Raw genomic sequence first — 27,947 nt, forward strand, 5'->3', positions numbered from 1 at the left:
TTTTTTTTTTTTTTTTTTTTTTTTTTTTGAGCTGAGGACCAATCCCAGGGCCTTGTGCTTGCTAAGCAAGCACTCTACCACTGACCTAAATCTCCAACCCCTTTCTTTCTTTTTAAACTACAATGCCTCACTATATAATTCTAAAACAGGTCTACCTGTCTCTGCCCTAGCATGGGATTAAAGATGTGCCACCACACCTGGTTCTCTCGTCTGAGAAAAGGTGGCCAGGCTAGCCCTGAGCTCACATGCTGAGGATGAGCTGCTTTATGCGGTGCTGTAAATCAAACCCAGCTCCAACCCTTGGTAAGCACTCTCCCAACTAACTCAGTTACACCCACAATAACCAGGAATCCTGGTTTGTTCATTTGTTTTTGAGACATTGTCTCTCTCTGTAATCCTGGCTGTCCTGGAATTCACTACACAGAACAGGCAGACCTCAAACTCACAGAGATCTGCCTGTCTCTATCTCTGAGTGCTGGGATTAAAGGTGTGTATCACCATGCCATTAAGCTTCCAAGAGTATTTACTCTCCAACTGGTTGAATCCATACATGTGGAACTAATGGATATAAAGGACTGAAGATAATATTTATTTCTGTCCTTATCTCAGTCACTTAATTCCTAAAATCCTTAGGATTTCCTAAGTGACTCAAAGTGTCCTTTGCTTAGTATAGTCCCCTAGGTGATTTCAGGGTGGCCTCAGTCACCATAAAGGCGAACTGATAAGAGTATTTAGAGTACAACTTTCAGGCTCACTCACTAAGTTCCAGGAAAGTGGGTTGAGGGAGGCTAGAGATTAATAAGCTCTATAAAATTCTTGATAAGACTTGAGGACTTGTAGGTTGCTGAGCAAGTCCATGTATTGACCCAGTGTAAACCCAAAGAAGGCATGAAAACTGCATCCCTCCATCCCTAGTCCTAGTCACCTCTTGAGCTTACAGCTCTATCTTTTACAACATCCTTATAATAAGCCAGGAAATACTGCTTCTCTCCCAGACCTAGAAGCCATCCTAGCAAATCAGTTGAACCTAACTAAAGAAGGGGTGATGAGAGCCTTGGTTTGTAGTCAGCCAGTAAAAAATATGGCAACTTATTGCTTGCAATATGGTGTGTGAAGCAGAGTCCTCCATGATGGGAACTGATGCTACCTAACAAAACAAAACAAAGCATGCACAATCAGGTGACAGCGTCTCATGCTGAGGGTAAGAGCATAAGGAAAGTGGACTCTATTCTTCCACTCACAGCCTCATTGTGCAATTCAGATTTGACTCATTGTTAGATAATGGATGAGGTAAAGCATCATCCAGTATTTTCAAGCATAAAGCTACAAGATCCAGACTGTTTTAGAGAAGCCATGAATGCTATGACAGCAGCCACGGGAGTCACTTAACCAGCGACTTAAGGATAAAGAAGGTCTAAGTGAATCACCAGAAATAAGAGTTTCCTTCAAATGTTTTCAACTTAAGAGCTGAGAAACAGACTTTAGTTAAAAGCTCATTGCTAGCTCCTAGGATAGATTCACAAACCAGTAGACTAGACAGGGAGGGAGGGAGGGGACTGGAGCGGGGAGTGAACTAAGATAGTTAGCTGTCTAGGGAAGGTTTAGTTTAAAAGAATTAGGCCAGCTGCTCTTGATGGAACATGCCTTAGTCCCAGGCACTCACGCCACAGCAGAAGCAGGCAGATCTCTGGGAGGTCTAGGGCAGTCTGTCTACAAACAAGTTCCAGCATAGCCAGGGCTATTGCATAGACAAACCCTGTTTCAAGAAAATAAAAAATAAAAAAAAGGAACTAGGCCAATGTTAAAGTATCAACAGTACTGAAAGAAAACAGGAATTCTTTAGAAAGTCTAAGACACAAATGTGAAGTTGAAAGGCTCTTATATCTTATAATTTATACATTAACATTTAATTTAATTTAAGCAAAGGGCCAATAAGATGGGTCAGTAGGAAAGTCTGCATTAAGCCTGGAGACACCCACGTTTGATAGGGATGCATATAAAAGTGTCACAGTAGACACAGTAGAGCCAACTCCAACACACACACACACACATACACACACTCACACACACACAAATGAAGTAACCAACTCCACAAAGTGACTATCACATACACATGAATGAAATAACCAACTTTACAAAGGGACTATCACACACACATGAATAAAATATCATTGGCTAGTTCACACACACACATGAATAAAATACTGTTGGCTAGTCAAAAATATTCTGCTGCCGATTCGACAGAAGCTAGAGAAAAGGGAACCACAATTGAGAAAATGTCCCCAGAAGATTGCCTGTAGGCAAATGTGCAAGGTATTATTTGGTTTGATGATTAATGTGGGAGGGCCTAGCTCACAGGTGGTCCTGGGTGCTATAAAAAAAGCAGGCTGAACAAAAGATGGGGACCTGGCCAGTAAGCAGCACTCCTCCACGGCTTCTATATGAACTCTTGCCTGCCCTGGCTTCCCTCAGTGATGGAGTGTGATATGAGAGAAGATGAAACAAATCCTTTCCTCCACAAATTACTTTCGTTCATGGTATTTACCACAGCAACAGAAACCCAAGACAAAAATTGTATATGTATGTATATATGTATAGCATATATATAAAGTTTAAAAACAAAGCTAACATGATAGATTATAGATTAACAAAAATAATGAAAAAATGTGTAATAGAATCCCTATTAAAATCCTACCTGGCTTCTCTGCAGAAATGAGCAAGGTGATTCTTTATAAAATCACAAGGGACAAAAATGATAAAAATAATATTGAAAAAGTTAAAGTACTCAAAATTCTTCAGATTTTTACTAAACAACATAATTAACTTTAATCAAGACGACAGCATAAGGATAAATGTATTGATGAGTAAATAAAATCCAAACTTAAAAACCTGTGAATCGTCTTCCCACCACAAACATTACAGGCTGCAAGCACAGTTCGTGACTACGACCACAGCTCGTGACTACCCTTACTTGACAGTAAGACCTACTGCTGAAGACACCACATACCTGAATGTGGACATGGAGGACTCAAGCAGGTACCAACCTGGAGTGTCATTCCTACTGGCTAGCTTTCATAGTGCTGGAAGAGTCCACACACACACTACCAGGGGAGAAAAGCCATCATCAGTCTTGCCCAGCTGTGAGCCCTGTGAGCTACACCACCAACCAGCCTGGCAAAGCAAGCACCCACTGCTGCAACACTGGCACGAGTAACCAGCCTTTTTAAAAACTGGATTTAAAATTTGTTCCTTAAGACAGACTTGAAGGGGCTGGTGAGATGGCTCAGAGGGTAAGAGCACTGACTGCTCTTCCAAAGGTCCTGAGTTCAAATCCCAGCAACCACATGGTGGCTCATAACCATCTGTAACAAGATCTGACGCCCTCTTCTGGAGTGTCTGAAGACAGCTACAGAGTAATTACATATAATAAATAAATAAAGCTTTAAAAAAAAAAAAAAAGACAGACTTGAAGCTTGATACCATTAAACAGGCTGAAAACCTGTCCCTGGCTAGATCATATAAGTCCTAGACAAGACCCTACTACTGTTATTCCACTAAACGGGCTCCTCATGACTTATCATTATACCCAGATTAATGCATCTCTCAATCCTCATCAGAGAAGTTTCTTTTTGTAGTAGATGCACAGTAATAACAAGTGGTCAGCATGTCGAGAATGAGAGACTACAGATTGCTCAGCTCTAAATAGGACCTCTCTCTGTGTGTCTCTGTCTCTCTGCCTCTGTCTCTTACACACACACACACACACACACACACACACACACACACAACTCAGGGATTATCCAGGGAGAATGGATCTGTTACTACACATGACAGCACAGTTACATACATGTCAGGACTGCATGTACAAGACTTGTACAACATCAAGCCAGCCAAAATCTCAGCATGGGTGGGGAAGGGTTCAAGAAATCCTACTCCTATCTGAAAAGCTATTGGCAGTTGATGGCTACTAGGAAGAAAAGTCATTTTACTTCAGGGATATGGTCTCATAGAGGCTAACTATGCTCCAGAGCAGATGGTCCCATACCCATTCAACATCTATATCTATCTATATATATACACACACACACATCTATATATAAATAAATTCAATGTGTGTATGTATATATATATGTGTGTGTGTGTATATATATATATATATATATATATATATATATATATATATATATATATATGTTATAAATGACTAATGGACTCTGTGGGTATTACATTTTTGGATATTTTGTATTGCAAATGGATTTTTTTCATACAATATATTCTGATTACATTTTCCCTTCCTCCAATTCCTACCAGATCCTCCCCACTTCCCTACCCTTAATTTATTTTTTTAAAAGAGGGAACATAGACTGAAGAGATGGCCTAGCAGTTAAGAGGACTGGCTGTCCTTCTGAAGGACTCAACCCCCAGTGCCCACAAGGCAGCTCACAGCCATCTGTAACTCCAGCTCTAAGAACGATGACTTTTTCTGGCCTCACAGGTACTGTACTCATATGGTGCACAGACATGTATGAAAACAAAATACTCATACAGATAAAAGTTAACAAAAGAGTGAGTCTGTGAGGTTGGGAAGGAAAAGTGCAGAGATGCGGTGGAAGTAGAGGTGAGGGAATTGGGGTTGACTGGATCTAAACACATTTACACATTTGTGTGTGTAGTGGTGTGAATGAGAATGGTTCCCAAATGGCTCATATATTTGAATGCTTGGTCCCTCATTGGTTGAACTGTTCAGGAAGGGTTAGAAGGTGTGGCACTTTGGAGAAGGCTTATCACTGGAAATGCGATTTGAGGTTTCAAAAGCCCACATTGTTCCCAGGGAGCTCCCTTTCTGCCTGGTGCTTGTGGTTCAGAATGGAAGCTTTTAGCCTGCCTTCCTGCCGGCTACCATGTTCCTGCCTGCCTGCTACCATGTTCCTACCTGCCTGCCTGCTACCATGTTCCTGCCATGATGGTCATGGAACTATAAGCCCCCAACTAAATGTTTTCTTTTATAAGCTGCCTTGGTCATGGTGTTTTGTCATGGCAATAGAAAAGTAACATGTATGGATATTAAATAATAGTATTTAATAAAAATATGAGACAACATTAAATTTTAGCCAACTGATCTTTGTCAAGGGGGTCAAAACATTTCAGTGGTGAAAATGTTGTTTTCTCCTAATTGGTGCCAGAAAAACAGGACTGGATATCCACAAGAAAAAGAATGAATTTGGACTCCTTATTCACATAAAATTTCATTCAAATGGATTAATATAAAATATAAGTGACAATTATAAATCTCTTAAAGTGTGCAAAAATCTCTGTGGTCTTCAGTTAGGTAATAGTTTCTCCATCACTGTCACCAATTTTTAAAAATAGATAAATGCAACCTCATAGAAATAAAAACATTTTTGTTACATTTGGTCTTACAGTGTTGGCCGGGCTAACCCAGGTCTCACAATGTGGAGTTTCATGTTGCCCAGGCTGGCTCCAATTCATTATGTTGCCATGGTTGGTCTTGAACTTAATCCTCCTGCCTACAACTCCTGAGTGCTGAGACTACTGTCATGCTGAGACTGACTACCACGCATGGCTGTAATTTTTTTTTATAATGCCTTGTACTTATATTACATGGATTTTTTTAAAATTAATTTTTGTGTTTGTATGTCTATGTGTGTGGGTATGAAGGTCAGAGGATAATTTGCAGGAGTTGATTCTTTCCTTGTACCATGTGGTCCCAGGGATGGAACACAAATCATCACACTTGGCAGCAGGTGCCTTTATACACTGAGCCATCCCACCAGTCCCATACTGTAAATGTGTAGACTTCTGTTAGGTTTGAAATGGCTGTTGTATCTATTTAACCTATCAAAGTGGACCAGGCTGTCAGGTTCTCCCTCATCCCTCAGTTCCTACCTGCTACAAGGTACAGCTAGCATACCCTACCTCCTATCCTAAAATGCTCCAGCCCAGAGGCTGTGCTGCCCTTCCCCATATATAATCCAACTATTTTGGTTATCTGCCCACTCTTCCCAACCCCTGCTCAAAACAGAATTTCTCTGTGTACCCCGGCCTGTTCTGGAACTCCAAGATCTGCCTGCCTCTGCCTCCCAAGTAGTGGGATTAAAAGTGTGCTTTACCAGTGCCCTGCTACCTGTTCTCTTTTCATCTACACTTAATCCTCCTGGTCTCTTGGTCTGGCTCTTCCTTCTCCCCTCCCCACTATCCATTCAAGGCTCAGTCTTGTCATGTTCACTCTGGACTCTCCCAGATATCTACCTCTGACTACACTCTCCCTTTTATGTAAAATAATCTAAAACATCTAGATTATTTTACTCCTCCACCATACCTAGGAGTAGTAATGTCCTTTCTTTTTTATTTTCTTTTAAATTCACTGTTTCTTTCTTTCTTTCTTTCTTTCTTTTTTTTTTTTTTAGATTTATTTATTTATTATATGTAAGTACAATGTAGCTGTCTTCAGACACTCCAGAAGAGGGCGCCAGATCTTGTTACAGATGGTTGTGAGCCACCATGTGGTTGCCGGGATTTGAACTCAGGACCTTCAGAAGAGCAGTCAGGTGCTTTTACCTGCTGAGCCATCTCACCAGCCCTAAATTCACTGTTTAAAATCAGATATTAACCTAAAAGATTTTCTTAACATTTTAGCTTTTCATTACACTAACCCAATAGGACATATTTGAGAGAAATGATCACTGATATGCCAAACAAAAAATAAAATGTGGCTGGGCAGTGGTAGCGCATGTCTTTAATCACAACACTTGGGAGGCGAAGGAGGTGGATTTCTGAGTTTGAGGCCAGCCTGGTCTACAGTGTGAGTTCCAGGAGAGCCAAGAAACCCTGTCTCAAAAAACAAAGAATGATAATAATAATAATATAAAAATAAGCACCCTTACCTTCCAGTTATGCAAATTTCAGTGGCGATATGAAAGGCAATGCCCAGCCGGGAGTGGTGGCACACACCTTTAATCCCAGAACTCAGGAGGCAGAGGCAGGCGGATTTCTGAGTTCGAGGCCAGCCTGGTCTACAAAGTGAGTTCCAGGATAGCCAGGGATATACAGAGAAACCCTGTCTCGAAAAAACCAAAAAAAAAAAAAAAAAAGGCAATGCCCAAACTATATCATTGAGCAAATAGTGGTAATAAAACTCTTATCATGGGCTGGTGAGATGGCTCAGTGGGTAAGAGCACCCAACTGCTCTTCCAAAGGTGCAGAGTTCAAATCCCAGCAACCACATGGTGGCTCACAACCATCCGTTACAAGATCTGACTCCCTCTTCTGGAGTGTCTGGAGACAGCTACAGTGTACTTACATATAATAAATAAATAAATCTTTAAAAAAAAAAAAAAAAAAAAAACTCTTCTCATTACTCCAAGTCCTCTTTTTCTGTTTGACTTAATTTTAAGAGATATATTTATTCTTTTGTGTATATGGGCATTTTGCCTGTCTGTGCATTGTGTACGTGCCTGGGGCCCATGGAGGACACAGAGTGCTTTGGGTTCCCTGTGATAGTTATGAGACACCATGTAGGTGACAGAAATAAACCCAGGTAATCCGAAAAAGCAGCCAGTGCTTTTAAACACTGAGCGGTTTCTCCAGCCCCTGAATTTTTATTTTTAAGACAGATCAGAAATACAATACTCATGTCCTCTGACTTCCACATACATGCTGTGGCACACATGTATGTACCCCTCCCACACAGTCACTAAATAAATAAATACATCTAATATTTTTAAGAGTAAGGAAAGAGGCTGTTGTAGATGGCTCATTGGGTAAGAGTGCTTGTTGTGCAAGGAGTGAGGACCCCAGTTCAAATCCCCAGCACACATATAAAAATCCTAAGCACTGGGAGCTCAACTGGGGATTTGCTGGTAAGCCAGCCTAGCTAGAGCAGTGAACTCTGGTTAGTGAGAGACCACCTCTCCAGTACTAAAGAAGAGAATGAAAGATGAAGATACCCAGTGTCTCCCTGGTCCTCCACATGGGCTGACACAGGCAGGCATACTCACACACATCTGCAAAACATACCATAGACATACACACACACAAAAGTTGACGAAAAAAATTCTGAACCTCCAGTAATGTGAAAGCTCTGAGACTTAAGGAATACACTGCCAGTCAACTAAAAGCAAATACTCTAATTCTACAGAAATTGTACTGCTGGGAGCCACAGAAACAGCCCCAGCTTTGCCAGTCTAGCATCTACTCCTGCTATCCGCCTGCTCCCCAACAAAAGAAACCAAAGGAACTAAAGATGTATCCTAGCAAAACTTCAAATATCTCTGCCACAGGAGAGAGAAACCTAACACAGGAGTCCCATCCGGAGAGTGCTACTAACTTAGCTATTCTAATGGTGTGCAATGGTATCACACTTTGTATTTTTCTAACATTTAGAGTTACATTAGGAGCTGGAGAGATGGCTCAGCAGTTAAGAGCACCAAATGCTCTTCCAGAGGTCCTGAGTTCAATTCCCAGCAATCACATGGTGACTCACAACCATCTGTAATGGGGTCTGATGCCCTCTGCTGGTGTGTCTGAAGAGAGCAATGATGTACTCATACACATAAAATAAATAAATCTTTTATAAAAGAGTTACATTAAAATCTCTATATCTTTAAATTTGCTTACTAATGTCTATTATTTTTCATTAAAATATTGTTCTTACTGTTGCATTTTCAGAACATTTGACACATTCCATCAGTCCTTTACAAATATCTGATTTCAAACACTTGATCCCAGTCTATAATCAGCCTTTTCTTTCCCTTTTTGTTTGAGACAGTGTAATGGTCTCACTGTGCAGCACGGGCTGGCTTCCTCAAACTCACTACATAACCTAAGCCTGCCTCAAAGTTTTGTTCCTCTTGCCTCAGTAACCGAAGTACAGTGATTGCAGGTATGTGCCTACATGTGGCACCCTGGTTTCATCCTAATGGTATCCTTCAAACAAACCTTTTAATTTAACACAGGATAATTCATCATTTTCTCTTTTTTTATGAATCATGATTTTAGTGTCATCCAGGGAACTTCTTTGCAAAATCAGATCATAAGAGTTTATTCTGTTTTCTACAAAATATATAGGTTTAAAAAAGATCCTATTTAGAATATTCACCTTATTTTTTTATAATGTACAGAGGATAGGTTGAAGTTTATTATTTTGTATTTGAGTGGCTATAGTGCTGGATTGATTTCAGGGGCTTTGCAAGGCCTGGCCAAGGTCTCTAGCCCTTAAGTCCACCATAGCTCCTATGTGGATCTACTTCTAAAATCTCTTTTTTCTTCCACTATCTGCATACCTAAACATTTGCCAATGCAATTTTGATTATGCTTTGCATTGGTTTAAAACATTTTCTTCTTTTTTAATGCTAATATATCTTAATTGACAAATATTTTATGTAAATACAATGCTTCCAAATACATACACATTGTGAACTATCTCAGCCAAGCTAATATGCTATGTATTATCACACATATTCAGTTTTGTTGTTGAGATAGCACTTAAAATCTTATCTGTAAAAAAAAAATAAAAAATCTTATCTGTAGAGCCAAGCAGTGGTGGTACACACCTTTAATCCAAACACTTAGGAGGCAGAGGCAGGTGGATCTCTGAATCTCTGAATTCAATTCCACCTGGTCTATAGACCTAATTCTAGGACAGTAAGAACTATACAGAAAAACCCTGTCTCAAAAAACAAAACAAAACAAAAATTTTATCTATAGTTTAAGGGTATTTATTTATTTATTTACTTATTTATTTATTTAAATTGTTTTTGGCAATTCTATTTCTTTGTCTTTCTACAGAAAATGTTTCTGGGAAGTCCAGTGCAGTGGATGTACATCTATAATTACAGTACTTAGGAGACGAAGGCAGATGGATCAACAATTTGAGGCTAGCATGAGCTAACAAATTGAGTTCAAGGGCCTTCTAAGCCCCAAATCAAGACCTGGAAAGCGAAAAGAGAGGAACCAAGGTAATTTAATCTGATGCCCTGTTTTGCTTCGTTTTGCTTTGAGGCAGATCTGTAGACCTGACATATAGATAAACATTGAGTTTGAATTCCTGACCCTCCTTTGCCTATCTCTCAAGTACTGGGATTACAGGCAAACACTATCATTTCCAGCCTTTGATTCTTTTAATAGTACTCTATATTCTATATTTCAGAACAGAAGTTTTAATTCAGTCTTCAATTGTTTATTACTTAAAAAAAAAACAACAAAACAACGACAACTTCCCCAATCTGATTACTCTCTGTGATCTGACCCCAGGTATTATGCTAAATTGTATATTTTAAGAATTGTGAAATAAATTTAATTCTTCTTTTTGTTTGTTTGTGGGTTGCTTTCTTCTTGAAACAGTGCCTCCTTGGCCTCAAACTCATGATTTCCTCCCTCTATCTCCTAAAATCTGGGAGTTGCAGGCATACACCATTCTGCCCAGCTCCTTTTTCACTGCCATTATTTCTTCAGAAACTCTGTGTGTGTGTGTGTGTGTGTGTGTGTGTGTGTGAGAGAGAGAGAGAGAGAGAGAGAGAGAGAGAGAGAGAGAGAGAGAGATCTTACTCTATAACTTTTGAGTGATCTGGAACTTGATATGTAGATCATGATGGCTTTGAATCCCCAGACATCTGCCTGCCTCTGCTTCCTGAGTGTTGGGCTAAATGTATGCATGGCCATGCTCTGTTACTTTCCATGTTTTTGTTACTCCAAACTCATTTTCTTCTTGTCCTGAGTCTCTGGTGATACAAATGCTAGACCCTCTGGTGCTGTTATATAGGTCAAAGAGGCTCATCTTTTTAAACCTCTTTTCCTCTATTAATTTCTACTGATATATTTTTAAATTTGCTGCCTCATTTGTCATGTCCAATCTATTACTGATCCCATTCATTAAGATTCTCTTATCCACAGAGTATTTCTCAGTGTTGAACATCTCACTGTGTTCTTCTATGGGTCATTTGTTCCTTTGTTAAGACTTTCTACCACGGGCTTTGAGCATGCAAGGCAGGCACTCTGCCGAGATACACCCTAATCCTATCTATAAATGGTGACTATGATGCATTTGTCCAACTTGTTCAAAGTTGGTGCTGATTTCATAAGACTAACCAATTTTTAATCTGATTTATAGTGAGAAAAAAAAACCAAATAGCAATATAAAAAAAAATCATGGTGTAGGCCAGCACAATCCATTTGTCAGACAGCATGCTTCCAAAGCACTCGCCATCCCAGCCCCTCTTCTTTTTCACTTTCAGTTACTTATTCCTTCTTAAAAACAAAACCACAAAAAACCAAGTTCCCTGAAATTATGAAAGTCCGAGTTTGTCTAGAGCCGAGTGAGAGCTTTGGCATTGGATATTAAAAGGCCTTTTCAGTACAGATGCTTTCTTCATTCTGGTCATTTTGGTGAGGTACAATGGATGAATGATGACCAAACCACTCCTGAGTTACAAATTCTCCAGATGAGCATGTATGCTGCTGCAGAGCAGCCTTCTGCTGGGCTCTGGAGAGGACAGTGCTAGCTAGCTCCAGGCCGACTTGCTCAAGATTGGTCCTGCATAAGTAAGTTTCTGTTCTCTTTGTCTCATTTGGTCAAGATTGCAACTATTTTTTTATTTTAAAAATCCAGATGCCAAGGGCCCTAGCACCAAGAAGCAATCACTGTTAAAGTGCTCAATAGTTTTACTGTGTGAAACCACACAGAGCCATGTAACAGTAACTTTTATTTGCCTGTTGTAATTGTTATCTCCAAGTCTTTCTACTAACCTAGGCCTAGTCCTGGAAGCTTCTGGCTTCTGTACAGTCTTTACTAAGCCTATAGTGTTTTCAGTCTCTTGAGACTTGCTGCTGAGTAAGCTCACCCTTCCTGAACTCTGGCTGGCTGCTTCAACTCAGCTGTTCTGGCTCAAACTCCTCTCCAAGCTGACTGATTCAATCTAGCGTCTCAATTTCTGACTGAATTGCTCTGCTTGGCCTTATACTAACTTTGGCATTGTATTCTAATCTTCTGGCTTTTTTATTTTTATTTTTATTTTTTTTAAGGAATTGAGGCAAATTTTCTTTCTTTCTTTTCTTCTCTCTCTCTCTCTCTCTCTCTCTCTCTCTCTCTCTCTCTCTCTCTTTCTTTCTTTCTTTCTTTCTTGATTTTTTTTATATGCGTACACTGTAGCTGTCTTCAGACATACCAGAAGAGGGCATCAGATCTCATTACAGATGGTTATGACCCACCATGTGGTTGCTAGGAAGTGAACTCAGGACCTCTGGAAGAGCAGTCAGTGCTCTTAATTACTGAGCCAACTCTCCAGCCCAATCTTCTGGCTTCTTATTCTCTGGCTTGTACTGTCTTAACCTGTGTCTAGTTTGTACTCTCTGCAACCTGTCTCTCTACAGGTAAAACTGCCTCCTTCCCTTTCCTCTCTCTTCTCTTAAGAGTTGGGCATACCCTATTCTATCAAATCTTTCTCTGATTTGTCACTGTGTTTGCTACTCAATTAGACATCTATTGAGGTTTGGTCTTCTGTTATGTACTGTAATGCTAAATACTGGCCCCAAAGGCCTGGTAGCCCCTATGGACAAGAGAATCTGAACATACACAAGTGATGTTATGTAACCTTGCCCCCCAAGTTATCCCAGATTGATGAATAAAGATGCCTACAGCTTGGCAGAAGAGAGCAGGGCAGGGTCTGGGTTCCTAGGGTTGGGGTCTGAGGAAAGACCACAAGGAAGGAGAAGGAGAGGAAGAGATTAAGATCGCTATGGGATAAGGGATCATAAGAACTGGCCTTGTGGGCTGGACAGCTGGAGTTGGAACAGCCCATCAGGAAAACGGCAAGTCATAACTCAGGGTTATTGATAGGGAGGTAAAACTAGTAGCTTAGATAGTAGATATCTGCCCAGTTCTAGTGCTGATTAAGGTTTATTATAAATATAAAGGTTGTGTGTTTTAATCTGGAAGGCATGGTAGCATAAACCTCTAATTTAATCCCAGCACTCAGAAGGCAGAGGCAGAAGCAGAGGCAGAGGTAGATCTCTATGAGTTTCAGGCCAGTCTGTTCTATATAGTAAATTTTAAGCCATCCAGGGCTACACAGAGAGACCCTGTCTCAAAATACTAATGATGATGATGATGACGACAACAACAATTAGAAAAGTTACCCTAGATTATAGTCAAAAAAACATTTTTTGTACTATTTTACTTATGAGCATAAGTGACTATAAGTGAAAAGTTTAAATAGCGACAATAGCTGTCCACTAAGAAGGACTTAGTTTTCTTTAAGGGCTGGCCACTGGGAGTTTGTCCATGCTTCAGTGAGTATATGGGCAATACAAATTGGATTTATTTATTTTTCTTCTTTTTTCTTTTCTTCCTTTCTTTGGGGGAAGACAGAAGGAAAGAGGGCGTGGACCTGGGAAGACTAGGAAGTAAATGTGACTGCATTATGTGAAACTCCCAAATTATCAATAAAAAATATTATGTTGGGGGAAAAAAAGAAACTTTCAACTGCCAGGTGGTAGTGGTGCATGGCGTTAATCCTAGCTCTCAGGAGGCTGAGGCAGGTGGATCTTTGAGTTCCTGGCCAGCCTGGTCTACAGAGTGAGTTCCTTAGGCAGGAAAGCTGAGACTCCGAGCCCAGCAGGAAGCATGCTCTCTGGTAGAATCAAGCAGTCTGGGAGGGCAAGAGAACTGCAAGGAAAGAGCTGCTCTGCTCCTCACACAGGATCCAGAGCCATGGAGGACAGCAGGGATTGGAGGCCCCACCCCCCACCCCCCACCCCATCACATGCCAGAACACCAAGAATACCGAGGCTGCTGAGACCAACAGCTCCCACCTGTCCCTCCAGCACACAACATATTAGAACCAGAGAAATCAGAGACCTTCTCCGCTCATAGTTTTTATTTATATGTTGCTCTTTTAGGTTTCCAACTTGTTTTGTTTCTTCACCTAATTTACTATAAGGCATTCTTTCCATACTATATATACTCTGCATCCAATCTCATATACTCTTCTCCCCTCTCTCCTTTTCTTTCTATTTTGGTTTTTCAAGACAAGGTTTCTCTGTGTAGACCAGGCTGTCCTGGAACTCAGAGATCTGCCTGCCTCTGCCTCCTGAGTGCCACTGCAGTCACCACCCCCCAGTTTACCCTCCCTCTTAATGCCCACACCTTTCTTTTTTCTTTCATGCTTTGGTTCTTTAATGATAAACTTCCATAGCTCCAACAGTCTCTAAAATCTGTAGACTCTAGCAGCATCCCAACTTTTCCTATGTGAACATTGCAAATACACTAATGGAAAGAATATAGTTGATTTAAAAAATAAACCAAGCAAAGAAATAATTCTAGATGTTAAATCCCAATGTAATATAATTTACATTAATTACATTAATTGTAGGTAAATTACAATGAAGAACAAGAAAAGCAAAGACAATGTAACTCCTCCAAAAACCCTACAGTAATGACATCTAATGAAAGTACACACACAAACACAAATAAATGACATCTATCTTTTTTAAAAAACAGAAACATTTGCAAAGTTAGGAAAGGATATGTCAATCCATATCTGGATATGGGAGGCATTTAGGACACCAGACAAAACCAGAACCTTGCCACCTGTCATATTAAATTATAACAAACAAAGTATGCTGACTACAGCAAGAGAGAAACACAAGCCACATGTAAAGCCAGGCACCTACAACAATAGACTGTTTAACTGCAACTTTTTAAAACCCAGGAGAACAACCCGGACAGACATATTTCTAATTTTTCTCACCCTTTAAAAATTTACATTTATTTATTTAATGTGTGTAGTAAAGGTGTGAGCACCAGGGCATGTGTGTGTTGGTCAGAGGACAGCTTGCAGGAGTCAGTTCTCTCTTTTCATTCTATGAGACTCTAGTATTGAACTCAGGTCACCGAGCTTGGTAGTAAATGCCTTTACCCATGGAGCCATCTCCTTGACCTATTTTCCAGTTCTGAAAGACAACTACTCCAATCCATATTACATTTAATAAAGATATTTGTTATAATTAAAGGAGAAATAAAGTCTCCATGGTAAAACCAGACTAAAGGAATTTATGACCCTAAGCTAGATCTACAAAAAATACTTGAAGGAGTCTTCAAACCAACCAACCAACCACAAACCCAACCCATCTATGTAGTGCTAGAAGTCTTAACGCAGAGACGAGGAAAGCAAGTGATAGGGATAAATACAGGAAAGGAAAATGTTAGAGTATCTATTTGATAACATGACGCTATATATGAGCACCTAAAGTCCCACTAGAAAACACTAAGAGCTAATAAACCTTTTAGCAAAGTGGCAGGATATAAAATCAATACACATAGCTATTAGCTTTCCTATATAATAATGACAAACTGAAAAACAAATCAGAGAAACAATCAAATTCACAACAGCCTACACTGGTTAGATTTTTTTGTTGTTTTTGGGGGGTGATTTTGTTGTTTGTTTTTCAAAATAACATAAGCTAAGGTTATCTAGAAAGGGAAAACCTCAACTGAGAAAATGCCTCCAATGGATTGGCTGTAGATGAGGCTGTAAAGCATTTTCCTGATTAATAATTGATGTGGGAAGGTCCAACCCAGGTTGGGCTGTTCCATCCCTCTGAAGTGGTCCAGTAGTGTAAGAAACCAGGCTGTGCAAACAGGTAAGCAGCCGTGCTCCACGGTCTGAGTTCCTGATCCCACTTCCCTTCATGATGAACTGGAAAAGCTGTAAAGTAAAACAAATCCTTTCTTCTACAAGTTGCCTTGGTAGTGTCACAGTAACAGTCTAAAAGCCAAGCAAACAAAGCAAAACAAAAATAACTTTGGAATAAACCTAAGCAAGGATATAGAAGGCCTCTACAATGAAAACACTGTAAAACACTGAAGAAAGAAATTTGTAAAACACTGAAGAAAGAAATTGAGGAAAACAGAAGATGGAAGGACCTACCACACTCATAGATTTGAAGACTCATTGTAAACATTACTGTCTTACCAAAAGCAATCTACAGATTAAAGTAATCCCCATCAAACATCCCAGTGACTTTCTTCATAGAAACAGAAAAAAAAATTCTTAAAATTTATTGTCAACCCCTAATGAAGGAGACTTGTCATACAGAGACCATGACATAAAACTACAACCAATCAAATTCAGAGTTGTAAGGCCCATACCCAATGAATATATTTACAAATCACTCTTGAATTTAAAGTTTTGGGAACATTGTGGAAGAAGAGGCAGAAAGATTTTAAGAGCCACAGGATCTTGCTGTGGTATTGTGTCTTCCAGTAATGCCAGAAGCTGCACCCATAAAGCCTCACTAATGTGACTGTCTAAACATGCACTGAGTGAGGACACAAAGGCATATTAAAGATGCTGGGAGTGGGGACAGAGGGGAAGGACTCAAGGCCTCAACCCTACACAAAGAACTACAGGCAACTAGGGAATCCTGGGAGTGGGAGGAATAAGTCTTCCCCAGGGAAATACATACCAACTGGTTGTCCAATATCAAATGGTCAGCCCTGAAAACATACATATGTGTAACATTATATAGACTGGGCAATATAGCTGGGAATATATGTAATACATATACATATTTGCATGTAGAAATTAAAGGAAAGAGGCCGTGAATTTGACAGAAAGCAATGAGTATATGGGAGAGTTTGGAGGGAAAAAAGAGAGGGAAGAAATATATAATCTCAAAAATAAAAGGAAAAATAATTATTTTCAGGCATTCGGAAGACAGAGAGGTGCATCTCTGTGTTCAAGGACACATGTGTAACAAGGGTTACATATACAGACTTAGTCTTTAAAACAAATAGACAAAAATTAATAATTTAAAAAAATCTATTTGAACACATACATGAATCCAGATACCCAAAACAATTCTTCTAAGTATAAAAAATTAATACTGGAAGTATCACTATACTTGATTTCAAATTATACTACAAAAACAGTAATAACAGCATAATATTAGCCAAAACAAACACACATACACAATGCACACACACACACACACACAAACACACAAGAGAATACAATAGAGGACTTAGCTATAAACCCACACAGTTTCTCTGTATAGCCCTGGCTGTCCTGGAACTCACTCTGTAGACCAGGCTGGCCTCAAACTCAGAAATCCGCCTGCCTCTGCCTCCCAAGTGCTGGGATTAAAGGTGTGCGCCACCACGCCCGGCTTCAGAGCCTTGTTTTCTACTGCTCATATCACAACTCCAAGGAAATGGAACCAGCCGACATGTCCGTCAAGTGAGGAATGGATAGTGAAAATGGAGTATGTATATACAATGGCATATATTCAGCTATAAATATGCAATTATATATTCAGCTAAAAATATGCAATCATGAAATCTGGAGGCAAGTGAATGGAACTAGAAAATAGTATACTGAGTGGAATATCTCAGGTTCAGAAAGAAAAACACTGTATGTCTCTCTCATATATGGAACCTAGCTTCCCTAACATATGCACACTTATGTGAGAGCAAGTACTTACAGAACCCAGGAAAACTAGAAAGGGGACCATCAGAAGATTCCAGAGATTCCCTCTGAAGGGGAGTAAGTAAAATGTATTCAATACAAGTAAAAACACAAGAGAAATCCTAGAGTGGAAAGGGTTAAGTGGAGAGGAGATGAAGGGAGATGAGGGAGGAGAGAGAGCAGGAGATGGTAGTCAACCGAAATACATGAAAAAGCCTCAAGGAAATCTGATCCATAATGAGCTGATCACACACACACACACACACACACACACACACACACACACACACACAAAATTTAATGAGGCTGAAGATAGTTGAGAGCTTGCTGATCTTGTACCAGACTAGAATTTAGTTCCCAGTGCTGGCATAAGGTGGCTCACAACTACTTATAACTCCAGTGCAGGAGATCCAATGCCCTCTTCTATCCTCTGTGACTACTAACACACATGCACATGTGCACGCATATGCAAGCACAAGTATTCACATTCACACAGATAAAATAAATCTTTTTAAAAATTTAAAGGAATTTCAATGGAGGTGCCTATCCTGTGTTGAGTGGATAAATATGTTCCCAGAAACCACGGATCATTAAATAAAAATCCCAGTGCCAGAGATAGGCTACCTTTTGACAAGTTGCTTGTCAAGGAGGCTCCTGAAACCCCTCTCCCCCCAAATAGTAAAAGTTATTGCTACTATTGGTAGCTGCCCACTAGAACCAGATGGCAAGCCCTTATAGCCAAAGATGTAATTAGCTTTGAACACAAGACATACAGAAATCAAGCTGGAACTGGGCTGGAAAGCTTTCCCCCTGCTAGGTAGCCTTCAGTGCTAGAAGCAGCTATGCAGGCTGCTAGGAAAGCACTGTCACCAACAGTCTTCCCGAGTGGTGGACCCTGTACAGTAAAACTGACTGGCCAGGCAAGCTGAGATCACTGATACAACAGTGGCAAGTCTGTTATCACTTTATTAAGAATTGTGGGGCTAGAGATATGGCTTAGCAGTTAAGAGCACTGCTGCTTTTCTAGAAGACCTGGGTTCAATTCCTTGAGCCCACGTGGCAGCAAACAACTGTCTATAACTCCTGTCCCAGGGAATCCAACACCAAAACAAAACAAAACAAACTGTGCCAAGCTGGGCATGTGTGATGGTGCATGCCTTTAATCGCAGCACTAGGGTGGCAGGGGCAAGAAGATCTTGAATTCGAGGCCAGCCTGGTCTATAAAAGTCCAGGAGAACCAGGGGTTACACACAGAAACCATGTTTCAAAAAACCAAAATAAAATAAAATAATAATATAGAATAGTGTTATATGAATAACAGACCACTTTAGATTGGACTTAACACACACTCCACAGGAAGGACTTCACATCTGGTACTGTCAGCTAGGTCAAAAGCCTGTGGCTAGGTCTCAGCAGGGAAGCTGTTTTTGTTGTTTTGCTAAAAGGACGTGATGTGCCAGTCAGTATTACCCTTTAAACAACTGTTTGTGTCTACAGGTTAGTGCTGCTGTCAGTTCTACCCAGAGAAGCTGCCTTTTTGCCATGGTCAGTCAGGTATAGTACTCATCCATAATCCTGTCACTTAGGAGGTGGGAAACAAGAGGATCAGAAGTTCAAAATCATCCTTGGCTACATAGATCAAGACCAGCATGGGACATAGGAGACTAGTCTTACACACTGGATCCATTCCATGCCACATCATGCCACCAGCAAAGCAAATGTCTACCAAAACATCCTCAAAAAGAAGTTGAGAAGCATAAGCACTGCAGAAGGCTTATTACATTAGGTGGTCCTTGACCCTTGTCACTGAAATATAGACCAGAAGATTAAAAACCTATGCATTTGTGGAAAGTAAGGGATCTGAGGAATAGGCTTCACATAGGCATAAGCTCACAAAAAAACATTTTAGACAGTAACTTTAAATGATAAAATGAAGAACACAAATGCCTAACAGTTTCTCATAAAACAAGCTCCAGTGACAGTTTTACTCATAAAACCTATTAAACTAATCTCTAGGTTTTATCACAATGGAATATTACTAAATCAAGGCCAAAGTAGCCAGAAATCTTGAAGGAGCCGTGGCAGTGTCTTCTATCTCACAGGACCATGACAGACCAAGAGGATAGACTGGTGAGGCTGCACTGACTGGGCCAAGCAGCTGTTGCTATCTATGTCCTATGGACTCATCACTAAGAGGCCACCACTTAGGCGCTGTGCAGCCCTGGAAGAGGCAGTCCAGGAGCACACATCTGTGGCTTCTACACTGAGCTGAGAACAACTGGGGAGGAAAGGGGAAGGGGTGGGACTGAGAACATGAAAGAGACAGACATCCTTTTCTTTGTTTTTCCTTTTCTGAGTCTTTGGTTTTTAGTAGTGACAATGGGGGCTGAGTGATCTATGATTTTCCTGATGTACTGTCCCTTGGGAAAGCTAAATTTGAGCTAAAAATGAGTTTGAACGATTTATAGTTAAACTATCAGTAGAAAAACTCTGACAACTAGAAATCTTAGGACAAGGAGGAATAGTCATCAGCCTTATGTAACTTTGATGTTAGTAATACAACAGTGTACCATGAAACACAGACCACAGAGATGACAAGACACTAGCAACAAATTCAGGGTTTTGCATGACTACCAGATCAACATCAGAAAAAAAATGATTTGTCCTTAGTAGTAAGAATATAGGTACCTGAGTAGTAAGATCAACTTCAAAAGTGATGAGCTATGCTCTGAAACTACTTAATGAGAAAAAAACAGCCTTACGTATCATTTTTAATCCACCTTGCAGTATGATTTGAAGATAGCTTCCACAATCCTTACGTATCATTTTTAATCCACCTTGCAGTATGATTTGAAGATAGCTTCCACAATGTGACTCATGATTGTTTAACACACAAAGGCAAGTACAGAAATGTCTCAGAGGTTTTTATGATTGGTTCAAAGGAAGATGCAAATGTTACCACAGCACTTTCTAGAACAGTAGGATGATCCTAATTGTCTCTTACCCTTATTATGAAAAGCCCAATTACTCTAACAATCATACATTTCTATTATAAAATAAAGTCTTCAACACAAACATACTCAGCGTGCTTATAACTAGCTAACACCAGAGTAGTCCATTAGTATAGAGAATTTAACCAGGGAATATTAAAACACTTATAAACTATCATCCAAAACTTCACTGCATATGATTCAAAGCAACTTACCTTGCAGTTTCTTCAACACAGCAACCTCCATCTTCAGAACCTGCTTTGGCTGCTGAGCTGACTCCACCTTCAGAGCCACATTCTCTCTGGTGAGCATGTCCAAGGCATCGTAAATTTCTCCAAAACCCCCACCCCCAATCTTTCTTAACTGCACAGAAAACAAAACAAAAACACACTCAAAATTATGCAAAGATTCTAACTGGAAGCCAATTCATCTTTTAAATGTAGAAAACATGTAATTTTACTCCATTCCTACTTTATGATAAATGATTTCAATATTGTTAAGTCATTTATACAGCAAGAAAAACACAATTGGAAACATACAGAAGATAATATTAACACTGTCCTACAGATTTGTCTACAGAAAGCAACGAAATTATTTCAGTGATAAATAATTATTAAAGATCCACAGCTAGCATCAAAACTGTCACAAAAGCACAGTGTTTAAGTAGTCACTTGCAGCCTTTTTAAACAATGAAATATTTTTGGTGTTTAAAATCTTATATAGAATCAATCTAGTCTAAGGGTAAAGAGGGAGGGAGGTTGGGATGAGCAGCCAAAATCTTTCACTCCCATCTCTGTAGCAGGACTAACAGGATCCACAAAAGCAAAGAGGGGTTCTACAATCTCTCAGAGAACATTGCTATCCATCTACACTTCAAAATAAGCTGTAATCAACATAATGCTTTCATCAACACCTTAAATGTTAGCTTTATTGGAGAACATCAGAATACTGGAGTATCATAAATAGGTTCTGAAATCTAAGCACAATTAGACCTGAAAAGGGCTCTGAAATTCTGAGGTGAGTAATATGCAAGTAGTGGTAAGTAAGATGTGCCAAGAAACCAGTCTTCCACTTCCTAAAGCTATGTCTTCTTATAATATAAGCAAACCTTAAGAATGTGATGTAATGTATGAAATTATCACCAAAGGCATGAGGCCCAAGAGCCTGAGCCTTCCAAGAGGCTCATGCTCCTGTCATGCCCCACTTCCTTCTCCACTAGCATTTTCACTGAGTACTCCATCTATGCTCTATCTCTCTGTCCCTTTCTTCCTGTGCTACAAGGGATCACACCCATAGCCCTAATCACTACACAACTGAAGTACATACCCTTTAGGCCAATTTATCATCTGAATTTTTATGAAAATTATTTGTTTATCTTTCTAATTAGCAAATTTATCAAGCCATACCTTGGATTATCACAGTCTCTTAGATCATGTTGAGTAACTTTTTGGTTCTGTTTTGGAGAAAAGATCTCTATGATGTAGCCTTGGCTGTTTTGGAACAGTGTAGACCAGGCTGGCTAAAATGGCATTCAGCATCATGCTGGGATTAAGAATTGGCTGGCTGGCCTGCCTCTGTGACCTTGAACTCCTGATACACCTGTCTGTACCTCTAAGAGTGAAGACTATAGGAATGTGCAGCATATCCAGCTTCATGTTTGCTTAACTCTCCACTGCCAATGTCCTGCCTCACCACACACAAGGCTTCTTCAAAGAGGCCACTTAACTTATTTCTTTACGCAGTGCTTAGCAAAGTCCTAACTTTATAATCAGAGCCTAATTACAGGGTTTGCTTTGCATGCTTAGACCACAGCTATTTTACATTTGTTTGGTGATGAGAGGGCAGTAAGATAAGGAACTACAGGGTGAGAGCAGAATGGAAACAGGTTCCAGAACTATACAGTCAAATGTGTCATTCCTTGTGGGGCTCTAGCTGCTACTTGTGATTCTTTGTATGTTGTCCACGAAATAAAACCTAATGCAAACTTAAAAACTAAGCTGTGCTGAAAGACGAGGCTGGGAGGCTCACCTAAGCCCAGGTATTCAGAGACAAATAGGACAACATTAGAATGCTTCAAAGCAAACAGACAAAACACAATAAGCACTAAGGGTATGTTTTTGAAATTTTGATTGATAGCTTATTATTTGCTGACACAAAAGAATTTTAAGTAAATGACAGAATTTCTTTTTTAAAAAATCTATGTTGAGTCTTTAGTCTATTCCTATTATGTCATTTGAACAATAGTAGAATAATAATTTGTTTAACCTTGACAAAGCTCTAAGATATCTTCATTTGTTCTGAGACATAAACTAACTCACAGGTAATATAGTATGCTGAGGGCACATACATTAAAGACAGCAACTAAAGTATCTCATCTGTACCTCATTCTTTAATACGAGGTGCAGAAGACTTTTTGTATTGCACAAGGAAATATAACCTTGACACTCCCTTGTCAAGAAGCAGAGTCTGGGGCTATAAGTCAATGGTAGAGAACTTCTTGTCTAGGACATATATACAAATCACTGGGTTCAATCTTCAGCACTGGCAAAAATTAAAAATAAACTTGAAGGCATAGAATCTGGTTTCCCACTTCTCTAAATATGACTTAAAAACAGACGCCATGCCTGTTCTGAAGAGAGCCCTAAACCAGCTTGTTAGCTTTTAATTCCTATCTCCAAAAAAGCAAATCGGGGCTGGAGAGATGGCTCAGTGGTTAAGAGCACCGACTGCTCTTCCAAAGGTCCTGAGATCAAATCCCAGCAACCACATGGTGGCTCACAACCATCTGTAATAAGATCTGACGCCCTCTTCTGGGGTGTCTCAAGACAGCTACATTGTAGTTATATATAATAATAAATCTTAAAAAAAAAAAAAAAAAGTCTTTAAAAAAAATAAAAAAAAAAAGCAAATCAAACATAGAACATGTGTTTATATCTTTGGAAGTCATACACACAGGAGATTCCCTAGAAAAATGAACTACCAGATTGGAAAAATGAGAGCACTAGCAAATCCAAGGCATCAGAACATTTCTAATCTTGGGCTGTGAGGGTGGTTTGTTGGTTTGTTTGTTTGTTTGTTTGTTTGTTTTAAGAAAGTGTCTCACTATGTAACTCAGGCTAGTCTTTTTGGTTTTTTTTTTTTTTTTTTTTTTGAGACAGGATCTCTCTGTATAGCCCTGGTTGTCCTGGAGCTCCCGATGTACACCAGGCTGGCCTCTAACTCACTGACATCTGCCTGCTCTGCTTCCCCAATGCTGGGATTAAAGGCATGTACCACCATACCTGGCTCAGGCTGGTCTTGAACTTTCAATACTCCTTCCCCAGGCTCCTGAGTGCTGATATTACTAGCCAGTGTCACCTCACCAAGCTGCCACTTTATTTATAATCAATTTCTATCACAGTACTTAATATAATGCTCTCATCAAAATGATACACCTGACTTTTGTAAACAATTATCACCTGTTAGAATCTTCCTGCATGATAATGAAATGATTCTTTTTTTATATTAGGTCAAGAAAAATTTCCAAGCTTACTGATCTAACTAATCAGTAACATTTTTTATTAGAAAAAAAAAAAAGGTGACAATGAATGTAACTCAGTGTCAAAATATGTACTTTCCAATACTTTGAGGCCCTCAGTTCAAACCCTAGCACTACAAAAAAAAAAAAAAAAAAGTTGCTACAAGGCCAGCAAGATGATTACTGGGTAAAGGCACCTGCCGCTAAGTCTGAGGATCTGTTCCATGTCTGGATCCCACATGGAAAGGGAGAGCTGAGTTCCACAAGATGTCCTCTGAACTTCCACAGGTGCACTGTCACACCTAACTCCTTATACATACACACAGATAAGTATAATGTAATAAAAATATTTTAGAACCACTGACAGATTTTCTTTTCCTTAAAGAGTCTCTATTTTCTTAATAGATTTAAGGAAACACTAAAACAGAGTTAAAACATATAAAACAAAACTTTAGTTTACAAAAGACTGAATAAAAATAAAGATGTAATTATTCAAAACAAAAAATAGGTCCTTTAAATAAGTAGTCAGTGAGAGGATATATTCCAGGTCTAGGACAAGAAAGCCATTAAAAGGCCATTAGGGAGAGGCAGGAGTATCTATGTTGCCTAGCCAGTGCTGCCTTGGGCTCCATCTCTAAGCACTAGAGGACTGCTAGGATGTCAGTGTGTACCTATAACTCCAGAATATGAAAGGCTGAAGCTAAGACAGCAGGACTGAGCTAAAAGCCAGCTGGGCTACACAGAGATCTTATTCCAAAAAAGCAAACATTGACATAAAATAAAACAAAATTAAAGGTCTATTAGAATCTGTGATGTTTGAATGAGAAGGCCCAATAGGTTCATATATTTGAATACTTGATCTCCAGTTGGAAGAAATGTTTGGGAAGGATTAGGAGGTATGGTCTTGCTGAAGGTATGCCACAGGGGCAGGCTTTGAGACTTCAAAAGTATGCCATCATTCCCAAGTTCAAGACATGAGCCCTCGGGGCTGGTGAGATGGCTCAGTGGGTAAGAGCACCCAACTGCTCTTCCAAAGGTGCAGAGTTCAAATCCCAGCAACCACATAATGGCTCATAACCATCCGTAACAAGATCTGACGCCCTCTTCTGGAGTGTCTGTAGACAGCTATAGTGTACTTACATATAATAAATAAATAAATAAATAAATAAATAAAAAGGCATGAGCCCTCAGCTCTTAGAATGGTAATATATATTCTGTGCTATTCTATATTCTAAATATATAATTTGCTTTTTGAATTTACAGGATGTTATAGTTAAGAGAGGCCTGGAGTCTCTCAGAAGAGACACAGACTTTAAACTTTAAATTGGTGTGGAGACTATGAGATACTATGGGGACTTTTGAAGTTGGACTAAATGTATTTTTGCATAATGATAAACCACAAGCCTATGAGGGCCAGGGAGTGGAATGTGATGGTCTGAATGAGAATGCCCCACATAGGCTCATAGATTTGAATATCTGGTACCTAGTGGGTAGAAGTATTTGAGAAGAATTAAGAGGTATAGCCTTATTGAAGGAGGTACATCACTAGGAGTGGGCTCTGAGGTTTCAAAAGACTCATTCCATTCCCAGTGTGCTACTCTCTGCCTCCTGCTTACAAATCACATCAAGACGTGTGTTCCCAGCTGTTCCAACCACCATGCCTTTGCTTTACCATCATGGTTTCTAATCCTCTTAAACTAAGTCCAGTTAAATGCTTTCTTTTATAATTTATCAGAGTCATAGTATTTTATTTATCATAGGAACAGAAAAGTAACTAAGACAGAGGCTTCTTAATGGGTGTCGCCTTAATCAGATAAAAATCTGAAAGTCTGTAAGGACAACAACTACAAAGAACACATCAAATGGTGTGTCTGTGTGTGTTCACACATGCATGCACATGGGTGAATGCATGACAAGGTGCACAAGTAGTAATCAAAAGACAGCTTATGGGAGTCAGTGCTTTCCTTCCACCATGTGGAATCCTGAAATGAAACTCAGGTACTCAGGCCCGGAGGAAAGTGCCTCTATTAGCTGGCTCATTTCATTCTATTTACTTTTAGATTTATTTTTATATTTTACATGTATCAGTGTTTTGTCTGCATGTGTGTTTGTGTACCATGTGAGCATCTGATGCCCTCAAAGGTCAGAAGATAGCAGATAGTATCAGATCTCTAGACCTGGAGTTATAGATAGCTGTGAGCCACCTTGTCGGTGCTGGAAACTGAACCTGGGTCCTCTGCAAGAGCAACAAGTGCTGTTATCCACTGAACCACCTCTCCAACACCAGCTCCCTTGTAAGCTAGTTCCACTCTATAACCCAGGCTGACCTAGGACATACCAATAATCCACGCTAGGCTCAAACTCATGAATGATCCTCTTGCTTCAACCTCCTTAGTACTGGAACTACAGGCATAACATAATAGGCAATTCTGGGATAAAAATCACAATTTTTTCTTCTTTATCTACCACCCTCTTTTTCTAGACACCTCTCTGTGTCTCTTCTCTCTTCCCTTCCCTCCCTATACTCTTTCTCCACTCCAAAGGTGCCTAGCCAAGGCTGGCCTCTAATGCCCTATATAGCAGAATTGATCACCTTGAATTTGACCCTGCCATGACATGCAACTATACCATACAATTATGTGGTGCTGGGATCTAATCCAGAGCCTCATTGCTAAGTAAGTATTCTACCAACCACAATGCATTCCAAGCTCTCACAATTCAGTGAGCATACTAAACAGAAAAATCTTAGTGCTCATTTGGATATTAGAAAACTAAGAGAAAAATAGTCATTTATTTTGCTTTCTTAAATAAACTGTATCTCCAAGTAATCAAATAGTGAATGATAGTAAGTCTTTATAGATATACTTGTTAATAAGCAAAAGAATTATAGAATACCAATGACTTGCTATCTCTAATGAAGTAGTGAACCTAGGTAATGAACATCAATACATATGTCACAAAAAGATACATAATAATACATTATATAGGCCTATTGGTTAAAGTTCACAAAATAGTCATTAAAAAAAATTTCTAGGGGTATGTCTCATTGGTAGAATTGCCTAGATTATGCAAACAAAGCCTTGGTTCTAAATGCCTATATCATAAAACAAAGGAAAAACTCTGTAGATGGTTACATTAAAAAAATAAGTCTTTTTCTTTTAAAGATACATAATGATGTAAGAACAATTCAAAATATTCTAGGAGGAGAAACAAGATTAAACATCCTAACCAGAAACTGTATTGCCTAAGTCTAATTATGTACATGTTGAGGAAGAAAACAAGAAAAGGCAGGTCACTGTACTTTCAAACTCTTTAATTTGTTTTTTCCTCAAATATACTTTTATTTATAATATTAGCTACAGTAAGTCAGGAAAATTTGGAACTTTTGAAACAAGTCTAAGAACTAGAGCATGAACACAACAATCATAGGGATAAAAGTGGAAATGCCTGCTTTAGGCAGATAAGCAACACAGGTGTTACTCCTTTAAAATGTTTCTTTTCATTAGACTACCAAAGCTTCTTATCAAACATGCTTGTTAGCCTTCCGCCCTTCCCCTGCCTCTCTTGTCCTGTCTTCACTCTATACTTACCACTTTCCATCTTTCTTTGACCAGGATTCCAACACTGAGAATATCTGGCTGCTCTCCTCCTCCACTCATTGCAAAACCCTGATGAGGTAAAACAGCTACACAAGCATCTAGCTCCCAAGGGTGGATTCCATTTAACCTAAAACAAAAGAAACAGAAGCAACAGAGCTAATGAACACAGATAATATTCTAGCCTCAAGAAGTCTACTGATTCTATACATTATCATGTTGCTTCCTCAGAAAGATAGGGGACTCTACAACTACAGTGCAAAAACTCTGTAATTCACATGTGTGGGAAGCCACATAATGCCATTACAAGATGGCACTGGCTACCACTGGCCACCACCCGTGTACTTCGGGTAAACAACCA

The 27,947-nt window shown here is 39.4% G+C and overlaps 1 protein-coding gene across 4 annotated transcripts in view; it reads right to left on the reverse strand.

Annotated features, from left to right (window-relative positions):
- Ttbk2 (tau tubulin kinase 2) overlaps positions 1–27,947 on the reverse strand; it is a 115,143-nt gene that overhangs the window by 58,581 nt on the left and 28,615 nt on the right. For all 4 annotated transcript variants that reach the window (XM_029536557.1, XM_029536558.1, XM_029536560.1 and 1 more), the window contains 2 exons: positions 27,581–27,716; positions 20,689–20,836 (listed from right to left, as the gene is read on the reverse strand). In XM_029536557.1, coding sequence (XP_029392417.1) covers positions 20,689–20,836; positions 27,581–27,649 — 217 coding nt within the window. In that variant the 5' untranslated portion in view covers positions 27,650–27,716. The remainder of the gene's footprint in view (positions 1–20,688; positions 20,837–27,580; positions 27,717–27,947) is intronic.

This window comes from Mus pahari, chromosome 3 (genome assembly GCF_900095145.1).
Source record: "Mus pahari chromosome 3, PAHARI_EIJ_v1.1, whole genome shotgun sequence".
Classification (NCBI taxonomy): domain Eukaryota; kingdom Metazoa; phylum Chordata; class Mammalia; order Rodentia; family Muridae; genus Mus; species Mus pahari.